The following is a 21,225-nucleotide window of genomic DNA, read 5'->3' on the forward strand; positions in this document are numbered from 1 at the left end:
TTTGTTAAATGAAATCTGAAGCCACTTTTTGTTTAGAAATGATTAGAGAAGATACATGTAGGCAGTAGTGAGAGATTTGAGGACGAAGACATTGTACAATAAAAGTAGCACGGTAACAATAAAAAAATTGTATTGATATTGTAGCGGCAGCATTTTTCTGACCGTCTAGTGCTGCCCCCAGCTTGTCAAAATGACAAAATAATAGAATGCAAAATGCTGATATTTTAGTTTTTGCAGTTGGTAATCTGTGAAATGGCCAAATATACTGTTGGGGAGATCATACATCTGAATGTAGGTGGAGAAAGGTAAGGAATCGAGTTGCCTGTAAGGCTGAAAACCGTTTATTTACTCAAAATGCATTAATTACTTCCTTCCTTCTATTTATCAATTTAATTTTATTGAGTCAGTGACTGTGCCTATATTATTCCTTTCAGTGGTGTATTCAATTCAGAATGAAAGTTAAGCCATGCGCCCTCTTCGATTATACTATCTTTTGACTCCTATGTTCAGGAGGTTTCGGTTTCTACCAATCCATCCATCTCTGACGACAGAAATCTTCGAAGTTCAAAGCCCTCTTTACAATGGCAATGCATTACCTAGTCTTAAAGAATATTCCATCTTTCAGAAGAGCACAATCAAAAGGAGTCTGTAGGACTGTTTGCTGATTTATGCTGTGTTGAGTAATCCTATGCAATATTTCATTTATAGATTTTCGACCTCAAAGCAGACATTATCATGGATACCGGACTCATTCTTTTCAAGGTACAGTTGGTCATCAGAGACAAAGATTCAGACTATAGATAAAAAAGCTGAGCAATAGTTTTATTTGTTTCTCTGTATTTTAGCATGTTAAGCGGAAGGATTGCATCTCAGAAAGATGAAGCAAATGCAGTAAGTAAAACCTACTTTACGCCCTACTTTTTTGGGCTACAAGTGAATTTCAATATTTGGTTATTGACTATAAGCAATCTTCATCTTTTATATTTCAGATATTTATTGATCGTGATCCAAAACTGTTTGGCGTAATACTTAATTACCTCCGAACAAAAGATATTAATTTAAGGTAAGATTTTAGTTTGAAACACAATTCATTTCAATCATTTTAATGAATCGTAACTTATGTTTAGATGTGATTTATTTAGTGGTATTGATTTACACGCTTTGAGACACGAAGCTGAATTCTATGGGATAACTCCACTACGTAAGTATACTATAGTAAAACCTCCTATAACAAATGTTTTTTCTTTGGATCCCAAACAAGAGAACCTCCACAATGAATGTAGTGAATACTTTTTCTGGTACCAAACGAAAATTTGACCTCTCTCGCTACTCACATGCCAGTGCTGGATTCAATGAAGTATGATGTTGTTGTTTTTTAGTTAGGAGAATCACATTGTGCGCAGATCTCGAACAGAATCCATGCGGCGATGTTCTTTTTCACGGTTTTCTTTACGCTCCTGGTAAAATTACTTGGAATTCATATTTTCTTCAAGTATAGCAAGGCTAAGATCGATGTTGAACTTGTGGTTTTCAATTTCTGTAGATTTATTGGATCGGCAAAAAAGAGAATCCTTGACAAGTATTGAAGTAGAAATAGCGGCTGGATCAGCCGGCCATGCAGTTGAAGTAACTACTCAATGTGATCATTTTCAGAGGTTAGTTCATAACACGCGACAAAAAGGTTTTCTTTTTCTTCCAATGTTTTGAAATGATTGTTCTGATTATAGATCTTTGATTATAACCTGCTATTACAGATATAAATTACTATCATCATTTGATACAAAACAAGAAATTCTGTTTAATCTTACTTTCAGAATACAAATTTTTTATCAAATGTGTAAAGCATCGTTGATAGTTGGTGTGATTTGGTTTGGTTTATTTTTGTATTTTTAGACCATCGTCTTGTGATTCAAGATTGCTTGGCTCTAGTTTAAATTCCTCACCAGATTTACGATCTTTGAGATCCGAATTAGGAGCAGCTCTTCCTGCTGCGTGTAAGTTAACAGGTTCTTACATTCCTACAGGGAAATTAGGGAAAATTAAGAAATTACGGATTGATTTTTCCCTTAAGAGAAAATCACACAATTCTGACTCTTCTTAAAAATCAGGGAAAATTTGGGAATTTGTATTTTTGGTGTCTTGACCTTGCTGGTGATGAGTGGAACACGGATCGTTTAGAGAAGTTACAACCCCAACCGAGGATTTCCAATAATTTGATTAGGGAACTTTTGGTCAACGGTTATGGTAAAGCAGGGATGTATCGGGGTATTTTGAATTTCCTGATCCATAAAAATCCTGTCTTTAGAACGAGTATTTCCTGTTCTCACTAGATCAATATTCTTTACAGCCATTCCGTGTTCTTTCCAAGATCCCATGAAAGTAACAATTGTTCGAGGCCATCACAACTGGATCGCGGTCGCTTATCTGCATTTTGTAGCTTGTTACAGGTAAAAACCTCGACTTAGAAATCATTCACAAAATGCCAGTTCGAGTCTGTACTTTATATTCCTTTTATTCCTTCTATAGAATGAAAGATTCAACCGGCTGGCACCTGGCCTGGACGAGTCCGTGTCTCGGAGCGGTGGTTGAAAGAATCGCTTTAAACGCTAAAGTCGTAGCAAATCCTAATCAAGACAACACGATTAAAATGGTCGCCGTTTCATCAGGAAGTCAAATTCGTTTGTGGAGTATTAAAGATGGCGGCGAAACTAAAGAAATTGGTAAATTTGTCTATGATTCTCAGTTCAAATAACGTTATTTCTCGCCTGATGTTATGAATAAGATAAATTTTGCTATTTCAGGTGTGTTTAACTTGTCTGTACACGTGGACTCATTATTCTTCATCGGAAGTCAGTTAGTCGCCTTGAGTCATACGGGTAAGATCGGAGTATGGCACGCTATGACTCTTAATTGGCAGGTATGATAATCGCATTCAACCACTGTAAATTGCATCTTCATCATCAAAAAGTATGAATTGAAAATATCTGCTGTTGTCTATAATTTACAGGTACAAGATGTGGCGCCGATCACAAGTTTCGATACGGCTGGTTCATTTCTACTGTTGGGTTGTAAGAATGGATCTATTTACTATATAGGTAATAAATATAGCTATCTATAAACTATTTGTCTTCATGAATATTAGTTTCGATTCATTGATCGATGAGGTGTTTATTTCAGACATGCAGAAGTTTCCATTGAGAATGAAAGATAATGATTTACTAGTGACCGAATTGTATAAAGATCCTGCAGCGGACAGCGTAACGGCTTTAAGTGTTTATGTTACCCCTAAAACTAGTAAGTTGACGCTTCATATAACGAGTTATCACTTCTTCCATCTTGGAAATTATATGATTTCGTGCTGTATTTGAAGGTCTCAGCGGTAATTGGATCGAAATCGCGTATGGTACGAGTTCCGGTAATGTGCGTGTGATCGTTCAACATCCCGAGACAGTTGGACAGGGACCTCAACTTTTCCAGACATTCACAGTTCATCGTAGTCCGGTGACTAAAGTCATGCTCTCCGAGAAACACCTTGTATCAGGTACGTGTGGTCGGTAAACCACCCCTCATAACACCGCAGTATTCAAACCTAAACACTTTATCACACTAACCCACACCACTTCAGTATACCAATCACAACCTATTTATTTCAGTGTGCAGTGAATATAACCATGTAAGAACTTGGAGTATGACTCGATTTCGTGGTATGATCTCAACTCAACCGGGTTCCACTCCTTTGGCTTCGTTCAAAATAATGTCTCTCGAAACAGTGGAACCACAGTTGAATTACGCTGCCGGGAATGATTTTGGTGAGTTTTTAATTTGCTTTCGCCTGACTCGGTTCTATGACTACGATCTGAAATTCTTTAATCTATTTTGGGTTCTAGGTCCATTTGGTGAACAAGACGACCAACAAGTATTCGTTCAGAAAGTTGTTCCAGAAACCGATCAGTTATTTGTCCGTTTGGCATCGAATGGCAAACGGTTAGTATCGGTATTCACAAATAAAACCGAGTCAAATCTAAATCATGAAACAATCTTCAGAAAGACTTCAACTGTTTTTCAGGATGTGTACTATTGAGTCAGTAGATGGTAGTAGTATTAGTGCATTTTGCGTACATGAATGTGAAGGATCTAGTCGTATGGGTTCTAGACCGCGTCGATATATATTCACTGGTCATTCTAATGGCTGTATTCAGGTAACATATACACAGATAGTGTCATCAATCTGCACGCAACATCCATCCCCTCGTCGGAAATTGATAAAAGATGAAAAGATGACATTAATAATGAGCAAATAGAGTCTAGAGCTGTAATTTACCGGTATTTATTAGTTTTAACTATGTCCTAATAGTCATCTTCAGCAATACAGAATACGTTGTTACAAAATTACGAGATACCAAAATACACTTTACTTTCAAAAAGTGAATGTCCAGACTTTACTCTAAAAAGGTGAATGCCTGCTGCAGGGGATGGATCCCAGCTACAGGTTGATACACGCAGTAACTGAAGTGACCTGAAAAATGTTGTTTTGAGTTGCTTCTCTTGATCTGACCCCTATTCCGGCTAAACCAATTACTCGCATTTGATGAATACTCATTATTCATATTCGTATAAATATAATGATTATTCATATTTATTTGATATCTATGTAAATATCCTGTGTCAATTTTGTAGATGTGGGATTTGACTACCGCTTTAGATTTAGCTATAAAGGGTGAACAAAGTAAGTACTCACCGCAAAAGTGTTTCGTTATTTCTTTCAAGTATATTATATAATTTATTGTTCACATCCTGTGAGGGAAGGGAGTTGACACTATTTTAGGAAATGCTGCTGAACTAGATTTATGACGGATTGTTGTTGTAATGAATATAAACTGATGAACTCATTACCCTCAGACTCCTCAGTAATCAGTGATGAAATTGTTTGTCGAGGCATTATTTATTGATGGACAGATATGGATAGAAATTATGGACTAATTGAACATAGTTATAGAAAATATCCTGAATAGCTCAATGACCTTGATTACTTGAACTTGGAAATTGACCGGGAAATGTTTGGGTAATATTTGAATCAATCACACTAGAATTAATGCGTCCTGTTTTTAGTCAGCATTTTCGACGTTAAGTTCAGGAAATGTCTCATTGTGGATGAAAATTCCAGGGGCCGATTTAGGCAGAGCCCAGAGTCCCCCATTTTTTGCCAAACTAGCCGGTACACTTTCATAATGGTTAAAGTAACAAATTATTGCTGGTCATTTTGTTTTAGAATTCCTGTAGATTCTTAGAAAATGATCTGTTTCTTCCAAATATTTTACAGGGAGGACCCCTAAACTATCCATAAAAGGCTTAGCGAACCTATGCGTACTGAATAATTGATGTCTTCTAAATATTTTTCTTTCAGAACCAGAACTTGGTGGACCGACGTGTGAAGAAATGATTAAGTTACTCGATCAATGTGATCTGAGCAGTTCGTGTAGTCCTACACCTTGTGTTAGTCCTTCACCGTCATTAATGGTGGCAAAGAGTCGTAGACATGTAACTCCTCAACCATCGACCAGTAACAATTCTACATGAATTTTATCATAATCAGCTTCTTGTGTTTAATGTAAAACAGCTCAATGATTCGTGCTAATAACGACTGATAGAACACTCTGAGTCCATGTTGTAACAATGATATACAAAATCCCTCAATCAGAAAGTAAATAGATTCCGAAAATATGTTTAATGGTTTGTTTTTGACGTTTTTACTATATATAAATAACTTTAATTATAACTTAAGTATTCCTGATGATGACTTTTTAAAATAGTTGAAATGTCGAAAATGAATTGTTAACTTGACGAGGCTTTTGCAGACTTTTCTTCATTCTGTATTGTTGGATTTTCTATATTGTTCGTGCTAATGATAATAAAAGCAAATGTGATATAATAATGCGTGAACTGTGTTGTTGTTTTTGCCTCAGACTCTTGACAGTTCCTGTCAGTTTCGGGGATTTGCCTAAATCCCATCAGAGAGTGACAGATTTTTATTTTAGTTTACTCTGATACTGTTATCATCTAATAGGAATTGTCGGTTTTGAAGGAATCCATGTGCGACTACCTGAGAACGCAAGAGCGTTTACAAATTTTCCGAAAAACCGAATGAAGAAGGCAGAGGACAGGGAGTACCGAACAATAATACGAACGAAAAGGCATCAAAATATTCTCCATTCCTTCAATGACACATTCTTAAAGTAGCCTTCCATTGGATACATTATTTCAATTATAGCATATAATCTGTTCTAGAGAATGACAACACTAATTAGTTACCGAAAAGTGCGTAAATAGTATTTTTGTAGGTTAATTGTGGAATTCAATACGAGGACACATTTCATCGTCCATAATTTCATTACCTTATGTCAATACATATATGCACACACTGGTAAATAGAAATATCATGCCGGCCATGTTCACAAGTCGTGACATCTTAGTTTCTTTCATACGTTAAAAAAAATCCCATCTAGTTGTTTAAGCGAACAAAAAAACTTGGTAAATGAATACGAAAAACGGATGATTGACATCTCGGGACAATCATCAATGGCATCCGTTATCAAAAACAGATGATTGTTCATTTATACCAACGAGAAATGATAATAGCTATAGATTGCAAATTGAATATCATTGTCATTTAGATGATGTTACGCAAACATAATGATTACATCTTTATTTATCTTGATAATTTTCTTTTTTCATGGATGCATAAAGTATATTAAAGAGAGGAAAGGACATGGGGCAAACCAAACAAACTTTTTATTCTATCCAAATTATTTTGTATGAAAATTGCCGGCTCTCTTAGATGAAATAGACTCAGTTAAGAAGCACTTTATGCTCTGTATCGTTTTATATTTTAATCCTATTACTTATCCTGTTTTATGTAAAGCGTTACGAGTCTGTATAATGAGAATAATAAACACTATCATGTTATCTCACGCTGCGTGGGACGTTGTAGTTGCTGGGAGAATTAGATTAAATACCGGTACAATTTCAAACGGATTTTTGGGAATTATGATATATAACTGATAAACAGTCGACAGGCACATCATCCTGTAATGACTATTTCTAGACATTAGAAAGAAAATATACCGTGTTAGTGAATTTTATTTTCTATCGGTCTCTCTGACACATCGCGGACTCTAATAGTCCATGGCCACATCACCTTGTAAGACTCGATATCAACTTCTACACGACTAACATACACGATTCACACGTAGGTCCGATTTCTGATATCATAACGATGCCATCTTAGGATCTGTTTTAACTTTATCGCAGGGTGATGAGGAAGCAACTGAATAATGGAGATAGACGGTAAACAAAATGAAAAAAGTAGGCGTTTGGTGACTTAATGATTCGTTGTAGGAAATATGTAGTACTTCTTAGTATTTCAATCATAAAAGCGTTAGATGTAAAATATATAGCATCATTTTCAGAGATAATTATGATGGAGACAACAGTTCGCTGTAATTATGGTAATTTTGAGCTATTACTACGTAAACAATGTCAATTGATCTTGTTTTTTTAGTGGAGATGCTGCTGAACAAATAACTGTTACTGCTTTTGGATTATGATGAAATAATTCTATCTATCCCTAATTACTCCCTGGCACTTATATAAATAGCCGCATCACGCTCTTCCATTCATTGCCAAAATCGGAGAGCCGCGACTGCAGCACGGTCTGAAGATGGGTTACCTGAAACTGGTTTCGTTGTTTGTACTCGTTGTCCAAGCTGTAAGTAATCTTTAGATTTGTTTGTCTGATATTGTCTGAAATCAATAGAATCTTGATAGAAATTAAAGACACATCAAAAAAAAATATATGTCATCAATGATTTATCCATAAAACTAGAATTGCTGTTTTATTCTTGTTTAAACGGTTTTTTATTCCACCATGAATTCATCATCAGTGAATATAGATTCAGATAGAAATTAATTATTTTTTCTATTTTCCGAACGCTATTCTATAAAAGAGAACAACAAAACATTGACCGAATGCATTATATGTCATCTCACGTGTAACAAAAAATTGATGTCATTTTTATTGTAGATATCATGGACGGACGCAAAAGGTAAAATAGAAAGGAGCCATGAAATGATAACATTGACAATGAAAATAAAGGAAATATAAAACATGAATCTGTTCAATTTGAAAAATCGTATACCAAATTATCATTGTATTAAATCATTTATTGTATTATTATCATTAAGCGTGTGGAATCGCTGATATAGTTCTGATCCTGGACGAGTCAACCAGTATCAGAAGCGAATCTTACAATCAACAACTAGTATTTGTCCGCAAGATGGTCGAAAGTTTGAACATTGCACCTGGTCAATCGCAACTCGGAATCCTGTCGTTTGCTTCGCACGCCAAAACCCGCTTCAATCTGAATAGATACACGAATAAGGCCGACTTGCTTAAAGAAGTGAAAACATTCAAGCAGATGACAGGAGACACTCATACGTGGGAAGCGCTTGAACTCGCGAGAAAAACCACCTTCAAGCCAAAAAACGGCGCCAGACCAGACAAGGTTCCTCAAATAGCGTTCGTGATTACGGATGGTAACTCACAGCAACCGGACGATACTGCCAAACAAGCCAAACTCACCCGAGCTGCTGGAATCGACATATATGCCATCGGTGTCGGGGGAGGTATCAGCGACAAAGAATTACTGAATATCGCTGGAACGAGAGAAAAAGTGCTTTTGGTCGACGATTATGATCATTTAGTCGAAGCGCAACACCGTATACTCGATAGATTTTGTGCGGGTAAGAAATCATATTTCTATATTCTAATAATTACTACATGCAGAATAAACTGCACTTGCTCATGAGTATGATATTCTATTGCTTTTTATTTCATTTTCAGATCAACCAAATGACCAGGGTATGTATGTCACAGTAACCATTACTAATCATCCACACCACGCATATTTTCATTTTTCTGTTTTACGTATATATAACCAATATATACTACACATTTCGTTTTAAGGTTTATGCGCAAAAGCTGATGTCGCTTTCGTGATGGACACACCAAATGCTCGGCAAGTAGATTTAGCGGGAGCCAACGAGTTCATGAGAGTAATTACAAAAGAATTAGAAATCGGTGACAGGGTGAAGGTTGCATCCGTGCCGACCGAATGCGTCGAACTAGCGAAATTCAAACTCAACGCTCACGATACTAAAGAGAAAGTGCTCGATGCATTACAGGTAGGTAATTCTCATCCATAAACGTCGACCACATCGGATTCAGAAAATTTTGAAATTTGATGAATGAAAATTAACGATTCGCTGTGAAAAATCTATGAAATGCCAATTTCCAGGGTGATTTGTGTAAGTGCGAGAGAGATGAGGTATACAGGCCAAAACCCTTTGTCATATTCATGTAAATAAAATCAAACTAACCAAAATATATGTATGTATGCAGGCAAACTAACCTACTAAACCGTAGTTAATTATCTTGCTTATCACACATTATTACTAACACTTTTGACTTGTAACCAGAAACTTATGAGGGCAGTTTTTATTACAAAAAGGGAAATCATCGATATCAAATAAGCTCATCTTTTAAGCAAAATTAAGACTATTATTATATGAGATTATTATTTGAGAAAGAACATATATTCTATGCTCGAACCTATGACATTCTCGTGGAACCCAGTGCGCTATGCGCACAACCGATATGTTGTGGAATACCAGAAATACATAAAAAGGATGTATTTTTGGTAACATTTATAGGAGTTAATACTCTGTTCAGGAGTCCGTTATCTATGGTGGCCGATTCGGGCCATACTTAAAAATTTTTCTGTACGGCGAAAGTAACGATAAAAAAATTCATCACTCAGCCACCATTCAGAATCAGCCACCATAGTTATCCAGTCATTTTCGGATTATGAATTTAAAGTAATCCACGGGTCCGTTGGTTTAATTACTTACTGTAGTGACAAATGAGATGCCTTGGTAAGACATTGTAGAAATATAATTTTGTCTATAGCGCTTCAATTAATATATCTATACCGATATGATCATAGTTCAAAAACATATTTTTTTGGTATATTAACTGAAATTACGCTTTCTCTATTCTACATCCCGCTATATAATGGATTTCCTGAAGAAATTCGATAACAATATAAAAACGAATTTTCTTCGAATTATGTAGTTGCACAAGAAATCGAAATCTGGTTTGACTTCACTTCTGTCGATGGCTCGCTCTGAAACTTTCACATCTGCAAACGGTGGCCGATCTGACGCTAAAAAGGTGATCGTTCTGGTGACAGATGGTAAACCGGGACATGTATCTGAACTTCAAGCTGAAAGCGAGAAACTGAAATCTGACAACTTTGAAGTGTTTGTTTTGGGAGTTGGTGACGCCGTAGATGCGAATGCGCTGAAGAAAGTAGCTACCAGTGAGAATCATTACATCGCTGTTTCTGATTACGAATCACTTCGCAAGAAAAAAGATGACGTTGTTGCCGGAGTTTGTAAACATCCCGCCGCCAAAAAGGTATATATCTGACAACCATAAGAACACTGTGAAACTTGAATAAATATATCATACATTATAGATGATCAATGATAATCCGATATCTTTCCAGACCAAGAGAACTCTAGAAAGCATCATTGAAGAACTAAGCATGTTGGAAGAAGCATCTGGATAGACAATTTTAAAATTACACACTATAAGATTGTGAGCTAACCCGAGTAAATGTTTCAATTTGATTGATTGTAAAGTAGTCTGGTTGTCAAAACATGTTTTAAGAGATAATGTTGTATATTCAATTTAAATAACTTATAGCTGTTTTATAATCAGATGCCGTGTTATGAGAGTGCTTTTAGTCAATGTAAATAAATTGCCCGCGCCGCTGCCTCCGATTCATTGCCGTTCCAGACTGCTTCGCGCTTTTTTCGTCTCAATACAACAATAATCAATCCTCGATATGAATTGAACTTTCTGTGTTTTCTCTTTTTTCAACTATTGTTTCATCTATCGGTTTATTCAAACATCGAAATTTCAATGGGATATGTGACTTCTGTACGACTTCAGTGGCCCATGGCATCTGACCCTTTATCCCCGAGCTTCATGGAACTCGTTTATGTGAAAAATGGACGAATTATTGACGAAAGGATTAACAATGATAATACGGTGTCTGCAGTGTGTGGAAGTCTATCCCATCGAACGAAAAATGTTGTGAGAAATTGAGTTTCATTACAAGACGATATTATTCAACATTTCAACTACTAGATCTCTCTGCAGGGATTTTGTCCACGAATTGTTACTGTTTTCATTTTATTTTGTGTCGGCCGATTTCATCAATTTTTCCAAAGGATTATTCCCAGAAACCCATAGCGAACACCCACAGAAGAGGACCGTTCCTGCGTGGGAGCCTGCTGTGTGCTGCAGCACAAACATAAAAATGTACTAATTCAACTTATGGCACTATATTTATGGTGTCATCAGAATGATAAATCTTCTAACTTTATATCAATTTCATCACTTAATGCCTTTTTGATAGGCCAACCTAATGTTGTGATGACAGCGTGGTAAATTATTACAACGAACTGCAGTGTGTAGTATAGATCTGACGGCACCGGGTACCAGCAGCACGATGATTTATGTTGGGGTACATGAACTTGAATGATGGTCAGACTATCTTTCGCGAGTTTAAGATGCTTCCGAACAGTCTGGACAAAACTAAATCTTCCTTGGCCCAGACCCACTAAACACTAGGCCCACACGCGGCTAGTCAATTGCGACAATTGGTATAGTATTTCAAAGGCAAAATTGCAGAACTTGACTACTTTCACCTTGGTGCGGCGCTGGCACCAGCCTGAACGATTTTAGATATACCCGGTACCACAGGGGCTCGTATCAGAGTTGTAGGTAATGTAAAAACGATAATCTGTTAATCCAATGTATATAGTATAATATTCTATATAGAATATTATAGAATATTATACTATATACATTGGATTAACAGATTATCGTTTTTACATTACCTACAACTCTGATACGAGCCCCTGTGCCCGGTACCGGTATTTATTAAAGATCAAAAAGTTAGTTCACAAGGATTTTACATGGAAATACCATCGGTGCTTTCTGTCACCGGGTATTATCTTTCGTTGCATTTTCTTCGTTTCTTTTCGTTAAGCCGCCGCCGTTCTATGGTATAGGCTAATGTGTGTGGAATGTGGGATTCGAACTTACTGATATTGAAAGCAGTATTCAACCCCTCCCTAAATGATTGCAATAAATACTCACCCTTGCTAGATAAAATCAAATTTACTTTATTGAAAGTGGTAACTTTTCTGGATAAACAGCTTGAATTATCCGAACGAATGACTGAAGATCTTTGTATAAACCTATTTCATTTTTTTTAATAAGATTCTGGGTATCTGTACCCGGACATTAAACTGTTGGTAAGTAAGCTTTCATTTGAATTTTATGCAGATTCTTTTTGCACCGAAATTTTTTTTTCGCGTTTCTTATTCTGTTCTGTTCTGAATCTGGGGATTTCTGAGCCTGGGCTGACGCGACGACACTGAGTCCGAGAGTGAGACAGTTATTATTAGCGAATTACAGGAGCCAGGCATATCGAAGGTCTAATGTCTGTAGCTGCGTTATAGGAGTATGGCGGGAAAATATAGTTTGGTTTGTCTAAAAAAATAATTAAAGAATTCAGGACAGAGCTTTTGAAAGCATTTTCAAAAAAAATCCACAAATCAGAAAACCTAAACTTAACCCCCCCCCCCCCCCCCATATGGACTGAATGGTGATTTCAGATATTTTTTCCATTACAAGATTTATTACCCAAAAACTCTCCCTTGTGATGACTTAGTCTTAGATCTGTCCTTTGATGGCTAGGATAGTAGAAAGGTAGTCTAGTACCTAGCTAACAACGACTGGTATTCAGACTAGTAGAAAGGGTAATAAACATTATTGCATTCGAGAACTCAGATAATCAATAACAATTCATTAATCATTCTTGTAGGACAAATTAATTTTGCATGTAGGCCTTAAGATTTTCGGTGGGGATAGAATAATCACAACAATCGACCTCCTCTCTCTTTTCCTCCAAATGGAGCTCATTAACATTGATAAAATATGAGACACATTAGTGATTGAGGGTCTCGGCTGACAACAGATGCTCACTGAAAACATCACAATATAACATCGTAACAGAAGGATTTATAATCAGTGGTAGCCACGCGTGCCCTGCAGAGCATAAAGACCTGAGTATAATAGCCACATTATCAATTGAGGATAAATACATTTTTCAGACTCACTGAATTAAATTATTGTACAGTTGTAAAGGGATTATTAGGCTATATGCTTCATTAACTAATAGAAAGTTGCCGGCTTATTTAGGTTATACCCCGATATATGATTTTCATTGCTTCGATTTTTCAGGATATGTCAAACTGGTGTAGTAGTGATAATAACAAAATGTCTGGTCGAATTTTAACGCATCAAGGTATAAGAGAACAGCAGCAGCAGCAGCAGCAGCAGCAGCATGCTTCCAGATACAATAGAATGATGGTTAATAGCACAAGTAATGTTACTACTCCTCATCAGGGACAAGGTTACCGGTCAAATCGTCCGTGGCAACAAGGAGTCACCACTAGCACTACTGGACTGCGACCCCTTCTCGACGATCCCGGACCTCGACCCGGAGGGATTGCGAATCAAACCAATCGCTTCGAAAATATGAGTGCGAGGAATCTATCGAATGAGGATTATTGGAACAGCGACGGTAAACAAGACTACAGACCGAAACCTGCATTGTTAGCCACGCCGCAACAACCCGGCACGCACGCTCAATCTATTCAAACAACCGATAGACAGTCCAAACATTTTCAAAGTTTTGGGGAAAAAAATGTCTACCGACCCGAGTCGCCTACGAAAGAGTATCCGGGAGATGCGAAAATTGTCGCGGAGAAGGTAAGATATATCGTGTGCGTTAAAATGAAATTTTAATTTCACCTCATTTTTTGAGTGACTTGGTAAATTTCACTTACAAACTCGTTTACCAGGGGTGTTTAATTCTTCAACTATTTTATGGATTTATTATCTTTGTGACTGTAGTCTACTGTAGATGGAATCGCGTTCATTGATGACTGATACGTGGTGATCACAGATGTTTAGATACATTGCGCATCGATGATTATTGCACCATCTGTGTTGATGTGTTGTCTCTAAAATCTGTTCCTTATGATAATTTCTGAATGCATACAAACAGAAATGGTATAGACGTTGACACTGTTTTCAATGACTTTTAGACGTTAACTTATTTTCTGATTCGATTTGATTCTATTTTTCAGGCGAATGATTTACCGTTCTTCTGCAAGGTAGGTGTTTTCTACGAATTGTTTTTCTCTTTAATAAAATGTTATAAACTCGGGCCCTTCACTTCTTAAGTAAGATGGTAGAACATGCTCATTCCCAGATTCACAAAAATGACTCTTTATCTCGGGATTTCTTGCATCTAGATTATATCTACCTTTTGACACCACGATTTTCTGGAAACTGATATTAATCTCAATATTTCAGAGTTAGTATATATTCATATATTCAATTTCAATCAAAACAGTTTAAGATACCCATGCAATGACCTTAGAAAAAATATATATTCAACTCTTATCTAAATATGTATGTATCTAGTGTGTACCATATCTGCTACATAATCCTTGTTCGTGTATCTATTTGTCTTATCTGTATCTTAGCGATCGTCTGTTAAGCTAAGCTCAGGCTCGGAAGGAGTCTTTTCGACATGAGTTCACTTACGATCGCGACGGATTGATCGCAGTTCGATCGTAAGGCAAATCGCGAGGATAGAACAAGTTCTATTTTCTATGACCCGATCAGATCTTCGTAGCCAATCAGCGACTATTTTGCTTCAAATAACTTAAAGACTCTCGGCGATGATCGAATCGTAATCGACTGAGGTGGTCTTACGATTGTGAGACAAATGAATCAGCTGTCACGTGTTTACTGCCTCTGGTTCTTACGTCGATTTAATCGTTTTGTAAGTCGACCTGGGCTTAGCTTCAATCCTGTCCCTTCCTTAGTAACATCTACATTCATTTCTAAAATTACTCTGTATCATTGTCATGATATTTTTGTTTCTCTGATAATGAAGTTTAGTTTACATTTTTGTGACGCATATCTTTTTTATCGATTGATCAGTGCATGAAGTTTATCATACTGTAATTCAATATGTCTTTCATATTTCTAGGCTTGTAACATTAATTGCCACAATTATCATCAGTACGCGAATCACTGTCAAGGCAAACACCATCGAATGCTGTACGATCAGTTAATCGCACAAAAGGTATTACTTCACTATCTTTACCATCAAAAATCAATGTATATTTGTAACTGTTAAAACATAGATTATGCTAATCCACAAGATGGAATGCATAGAAATTTTAGGCTTGGTCCGCTCCTGAAATTTCTGAGATGCCCCAAAAATGTTGATCAAAATGAAGTGAAATATTAAAATGTGAAGTGAAAATTAAAAAAGTTAATTCATGCGGAATAAATCCATAAGGATCAGAATGTTAAGGATTCATTTATAAATCTTTTTTTTCAAATTCTATTTCAGATTGCAAACGAAAGTGAAAGACAAGCAGGTATGTATATTTTATATTACAATTCTAGGCACTGTTAATACGAGCTGAATGTGTATGGGCCAGCTGTTCATTTAATCAATCAAATTACATTGTACGTGTTGCTAAGTTAAAAAAATGTTTATAATCAAACTCTATTTTACCGTCACAAAAAAACAACAAAAATGTATTATTATAAATTAATGTTTTGAACGGTCTACTGGTAACAGCTGAGGTGTGATTGACGTAATACCTAGCAGCAGCCGCAGCAGCAGCAGCAGTAGTCAATTTGAACGAATAAAGGACCTGTTGGAATCCAGATGTGAGAAGCAGCGACACATGTGTGTGAGTCCATGTATAATTTGGCGCTAATACGGAGACAGTTGGTGAATCCTTGGGGTTCCAATTATGGTTTTGAAAATGCCTGGATCGGATTTTCAAATAAGAATCTGTTTGAAATTATTTGTCCTATCGAATTGCAGTAAAACCATGTTATTTGGTCAGGACATCCATCAGTATTATCAGACTAACAACAAGAGATGTGGACAGTTCCAACTATCTTCAACGGGATGAAAGAAGGCAACTTAAGCGGAAGAAGATGAAATGCTTTTTCAATAGCTATTTTTGTAGTGATATTATAGGCTGTTCTGGTGGTCATCGTAAACAGTGAATTATTCTTGACGTGAAGAGATGTTCATGGAAAGATCCAGTTGAAAATTGTACTCAACTTCGCTAATGCTAAATCAGTATAATTATCAACTTTATACTCAACAGTCAATAGGTGTCATATATCCTGTCGGTTTCGTACTCCAAGATCTCAAGTATCATTCATACATATGTTTCATGATGAAATTTATATCTAGAGTGTCATCGATGTGAGATGACCTTTCACAGGAGTCGTCGAACTGCAATCGTTGATCGTTGTGACATAGATTTGGTAGAGTGAATGCTACAATGAAATTGAATTTAATGCATCTGATGGTTTTCACCTACCGGTTGTTTCCTTGTCGTAGTTGATGCAAGTCTAGTCTTTGAATGAGAGCGAATTTATGGATTTCTGTCTTCAAGAAGTGAAATTCTGGGATTTTATTTTCAAAATTTTTTCTCTTCGTCTATTGACTTGCTTGAGCGCCACTCGGGGTTTATGAGTAGGTTCAAGGTTTCTTTTTTTCTGATGAAAAGAGAGTCATCAACGCGTGGAAACTTCAATCTAGTAACTCTGCTGCCACCGGGATCAAACTGACTCGGCCACTAAAGCTCACCTCTTCAATGTTCGGCCCTAAAATGAGAAATAAGTCTCTTAAACGTGTCGGGGAATTAAGAGGTTTATCTTCAGCAATCAGGTCAACTTCAGAGATGAAATTAGGTCAACTTCAGAGATGAAATTAGGTCAACTTCAGAGATGAAATTAGGTCAACTTCAGAGATGAAATTAGGTCAACTTCAGAGATGAAATTAGATCAACTAGAAGACTGTTTCATATTGTACTGTACAGTTTTTGCGGAGGCTTCATAGTTGAATTGGTACTAATTGGCTTTTGGAAATTGAATACATTTATTTAATTGAACGATTAATATTTACTTTACTTTCAGGACAGCTTATTTCATGTTACTTATGTTAAGTTGCACGGTGTTATGCTTTACGACACAGAAATCTTTTTCCAGATTGCTTTCTAACTATTTTAGGGATTGATTTTAGATTGATATGATATTATTAGTTTTTTCGCATATATTTATACTGAAGATATGTGTATCATTTAGTTGATTCAAAATACGGCGATGTAAAAAGAGTGGAAAAATCGTTGCCGCCTTCTCGTATTGAGAATCAAAATGAATCGTCATCCGCAAGATTTTCTCATCCTCCGGCAACGGAATCTGTTCGGTAATTATAAAGAAGTTAATTTTGGCCTGATTTCTGTTGGCGTAATTTCCCGGTATCTGAATTGTTGTGGACTACGTTTATTTCTAGGATAACGCCACGTCCAACATATACAAATAGCAGTACACTAGATCGTGGTCATTCGAAGGATCCTGAACCGAAAAAGGTCTCGATGCATGATTGTCAGTTTGGTAGTAGCACTGCTAGTACACAAAAACAACATATTGAATTTCCTTTTCAAATTGCAGGAAACGCAACCTGAAAAAAGAAATGACCCCGAAAAATCTCAATTGAGCGATGAAGTAAGCACCAAATCTGGGTTGATCAGGATAAGGTGTTATATTCGTTGCAGAGTTAGTCGTTGGATGTGGTCTGTCAATATTCATGTTCTCATCATCTCTTGTAGGACTTATTGCAGAAACTTATTCAGCAGTTTATCTTGTATAAATCGCAGAAAATGACGCCCAGTTCGAACAAACAAAAGAAAAAAGATAAACAACTTAAACTTCTGAAATTGATGCAGGGTTTGATCGCGATGTTGAGTCAGGAGATGCAAGTACGGCCGGAAGTGGTACAAATGTCCGAAGCGCTTGATATTGCTCAGGAGTCCTCCGGGGAAGAAGATAATGACGACCATAATGGTATTCTATCATCTTTAAGCATACAAGAATTCGATTTTTGTACATTTGCTTCTTTCTGCAGACGATGATTTCAGCTTTCGCTGTTATTGTCATCATCTTTTCTTGACATTCACAAATTACTACCATTACCATTTCTAGAATCGAGTAAAGTTTCTACGAACGCGTCGGCAATGGTTAATTCTCAGACAGCCTCGGCAGCAGATAGAATTCCGACTGTTTTTTCAAATCCATCACAGATGATGACACCGCAGAACAACGATTTATTGTCTAAGATACTTCTTCACCAGAGTCAACAACCTTCACAGCGGCAACAACAAGCGCTGGGAGGATTGCTATTGGGAAGTGGTTTAAATCTACCCCCCGTCAGTCAGATGAATCAAGTGGCCAGTGTGTTAGGTGGACTTTTGAATATACCTTCAATTCTACCGGCTGCAAATGCTTTACTGAATTCTGTACCTATTGAACAACAGATATTAGCATTACAACAACAGCAGCAGCAGCAACAGCAGCAGCAGCAGCAGCAGATAGCTTCATCACAGTTAGATAATGAATTACAGTTCAATTCATTCAATATGGAACATCAAAGGCAGCAGGCAGCGATGCATTTAAAACGACTGCAAGATTCTGAAAATGCGAAAGCAAATTGGAACCTGACGAAACCGGCATTTAAGAGTAATAAACGCGAGAATGTAACAACCAGGAATCGCCAGTCCTCGGAGAGAGCTGAAAAGGATAGTTTTTGGGTGAATTGGCACGCACGAGAGGAAGAAAAAGAGAAAGCCATCTTAGAAGAGGCTGAAAGAATCAGAGCTCGTAGTATCGATACAACGAAATCTAGTGAACAGCAAAATGAGCCGCAATTTCCCAAAGGCCACACCGAAGCTATGCCTGGTAATATGAGTGCAGGATATCAACAGAAACAAAATCAGAGAAATACTGTTTATGAGAACAAATCTTCAGGAAGAGACAATCGGGAACTTCAAGATACAAGAACCGTAATCAGAAAATCAAAAGAAAACCTTCTAGAAGAAAAGAAACCGTCGTCGTCGAATAGAAATAAAACCGATATCGATCGAAGACGCTCGTCGAAAGATCAACAACAAGAGCCGAGGCGTAAATCCGGATCACCGAGACACGCAGCGGAAAATACCGATAGATATCACAGAAATAACAGCGGGAAAGATCATCATCAAAGAAAACCAGACGAAGCACGAACGAAAGATTCGAGATATCACCGCAAAGGCAGAAGTCGATCTCGTTCTCCGAGACGTCGCCCTCTGAAACGAAGAAGCAAATCTCCCACTTCACATCGACCACTGCACAGATATAGATCTCGCTCTCCAACGTCTAAAAAGAGAAGCAGACACGATGACGATAAGGATCGCGTTGGTTTGTCGAGTGAACCGCACGTTTTTGACGCTTCGGTCGTTTCGGTTGTATACGGTGGTGTTATGAATGCATTGGTAAGTGTGATGTAGAATCAACTGCTCATGGAATTCACTCATAGATGGCAAACTTACACAAAGGATGACTACCGTATGTCGCCTTAGACGTCGCGAGACTAGCTGCGAGAGCTTCGATGCGATTCCTATCTTTTACCGCGATGAAAATAATCTGAAATTCACGTGAAAACATCTGACAACTTCTTCAAAATACACATCATTCAAATGACATCCACATGAAATACGTTCAGTTCTTTGTCAAATAAGCAGCTTTTCAACTCTTCCACAAACCATATACATGTATTTGATCTCAGTTAAAATATCAATGAAAATTTAATACTATAAAACTAGATTTCAAGCTATGTTAACTAGTTACAACGATCTACTAAATGAATACAGTATTATCTATTCATTTTGGACTAATGTGGTTCATGAGAAATTCAAATTAAACATCAAATTTCACACAACATTTATGTGCAAGTGGATACTATCGGATTAGATCAAAAAGCTGGATTTAACTGATTCGACTTCGACTACATCTATGAACGTTCAAATAAGTTATTGTGTAGAAACTTTGTTCTTATCATTGTGTACTTTTATATTCTAAGGCTCCTAATAGTGTGAAAGAACCCGGAGATCTTCATCTAGCTACACGAATGATTGCCGAATTAACTCGCGGAGCTATGGTAATTTCATATTTCTTTATTATATTACATGGCTATTATATTTCATTCGATGTGAAGTAGATTGACATGATCCTTCATGATACCTCTTCATTTGAATCATGTGTAATGTGTTACATGCGGGTTAAACACGACACCAAATCAATTACTTTTCACTTGCTTCACCCCGACTCATGCCAGCTTTTTTTTACTTTGCAGCTCGCTCTTCAAGGTCAGTTCACCGAAGCTGATAAGTTAGTTCTTCAACAAACTGCAGCTGAACTCTCTTTACAGTTCAGCGCACACGCACTTATGCCTGCGTTTCAACTAGCAGGACACATGTCGATCGACAGCGTCAAATATTTGATGAATATGCGGCCTAATGAGCGTGATGGAATGTTAAAATATCTCTCATCTAGTCAAGGACTGTTGAGACACATTATTAAGGAACCGTCGGCATTGTGCGACTTTGCCGAACGAAAAAAATATTTGCAAACAGATTAGTTTGAATATCGATGATGCATGTACATGTATGTTTATATATATGAACCCTGCTTCAATTTAGATAATTTTGTCAGCAAAGTTATGTACGTAATTATCAATGAAAGATCGTACTACTATTTACGAAAGTCTCTCGTATTATTACTACTTAATAATTCATTAATTTTTCACTAAACCGATAACTTTCAGTACTTTTGATACAGTACTTAGGTTCAACGACCTCTTCCAATCCCAACGAAAAGTGAGATTACCGTAAAAAAAAGTGCAAGATATCTTTATTAAGTTCAAACTCACGATAATGTTGTAAATAATGAAATCAAACTCTTGTTAATTGTGTAAGAATAAACGTTTTATCATGTGATCCAATGATTTGTGGCTTGATTTAATGCTTTACCGAGGACATGCGACGACATTGGACAAATCAACAATTCTATCGGTTGATAAAACCCACAAGGAAGTAATTAAT

At 36.8% G+C, this 21,225-nt stretch overlaps 3 protein-coding genes across 3 annotated transcripts; all 3 read left to right on the plus strand.

Annotated features, from left to right (window-relative positions):
* The first annotated feature begins 169 nt into the window (after positions 1–169).
* LOC141914021 (BTB/POZ domain-containing protein KCTD3-like) lies at positions 170–5,894 on the plus strand. The gene is made up of 19 exons (XM_074805269.1): positions 170–305; positions 709–762; positions 846–891; positions 990–1,063; positions 1,143–1,201; positions 1,380–1,460; positions 1,544–1,655; positions 1,894–1,994; positions 2,348–2,447; positions 2,527–2,720; positions 2,802–2,917; positions 3,008–3,095; positions 3,178–3,294; positions 3,371–3,541; positions 3,654–3,809; positions 3,888–3,984; positions 4,067–4,199; positions 4,678–4,726; positions 5,405–5,894. Exons 1-19 carry the CDS (start codon positions 253–255, stop codon positions 5,575–5,577), a joined length of 1,974 nt encoding a protein of 657 aa, XP_074661370.1. The 5' UTR covers positions 170–252; the 3' UTR covers positions 5,578–5,894.
* A 1,750-nt stretch (positions 5,895–7,644) lies between these two features.
* LOC141914205 (matrilin-1-like) lies at positions 7,645–10,972 on the plus strand. Its single transcript, XM_074805475.1, has 7 exons — positions 7,645–7,765; positions 8,081–8,102; positions 8,242–8,799; positions 8,900–8,917; positions 9,023–9,240; positions 10,190–10,534; positions 10,626–10,972. The coding sequence occupies exons 1-7, from the start codon at positions 7,718–7,720 to the stop codon at positions 10,686–10,688; spliced, it is 1,272 nt and encodes a 423-aa protein (XP_074661576.1). The 5' UTR covers positions 7,645–7,717; the 3' UTR covers positions 10,689–10,972.
* Positions 10,973–12,310: 1,338 nt separating this feature from the next.
* LOC141913964 (uncharacterized) lies at positions 12,311–21,106 on the plus strand. The gene is made up of 12 exons (XM_074805198.1): positions 12,311–12,447; positions 13,439–13,969; positions 14,350–14,376; positions 15,264–15,359; positions 15,633–15,660; positions 17,396–17,516; positions 17,604–17,679; positions 17,762–17,815; positions 17,920–18,154; positions 18,293–19,617; positions 20,205–20,282; positions 20,478–21,106. The coding sequence occupies exons 2-12, from the start codon at positions 13,442–13,444 to the stop codon at positions 20,760–20,762; spliced, it is 2,853 nt and encodes a 950-aa protein (XP_074661299.1). The 5' UTR covers positions 12,311–12,447; positions 13,439–13,441; the 3' UTR covers positions 20,763–21,106.
* Positions 21,107–21,225: the final 119 nt, after the last annotated feature.

The sequence above is a fragment of the Tubulanus polymorphus genome, chromosome 1 (assembly GCF_964204645.1).
Source record: "Tubulanus polymorphus chromosome 1, tnTubPoly1.2, whole genome shotgun sequence".
NCBI lineage: Eukaryota > Metazoa > Nemertea > Palaeonemertea > Tubulaniformes > Tubulanidae > Tubulanus > Tubulanus polymorphus.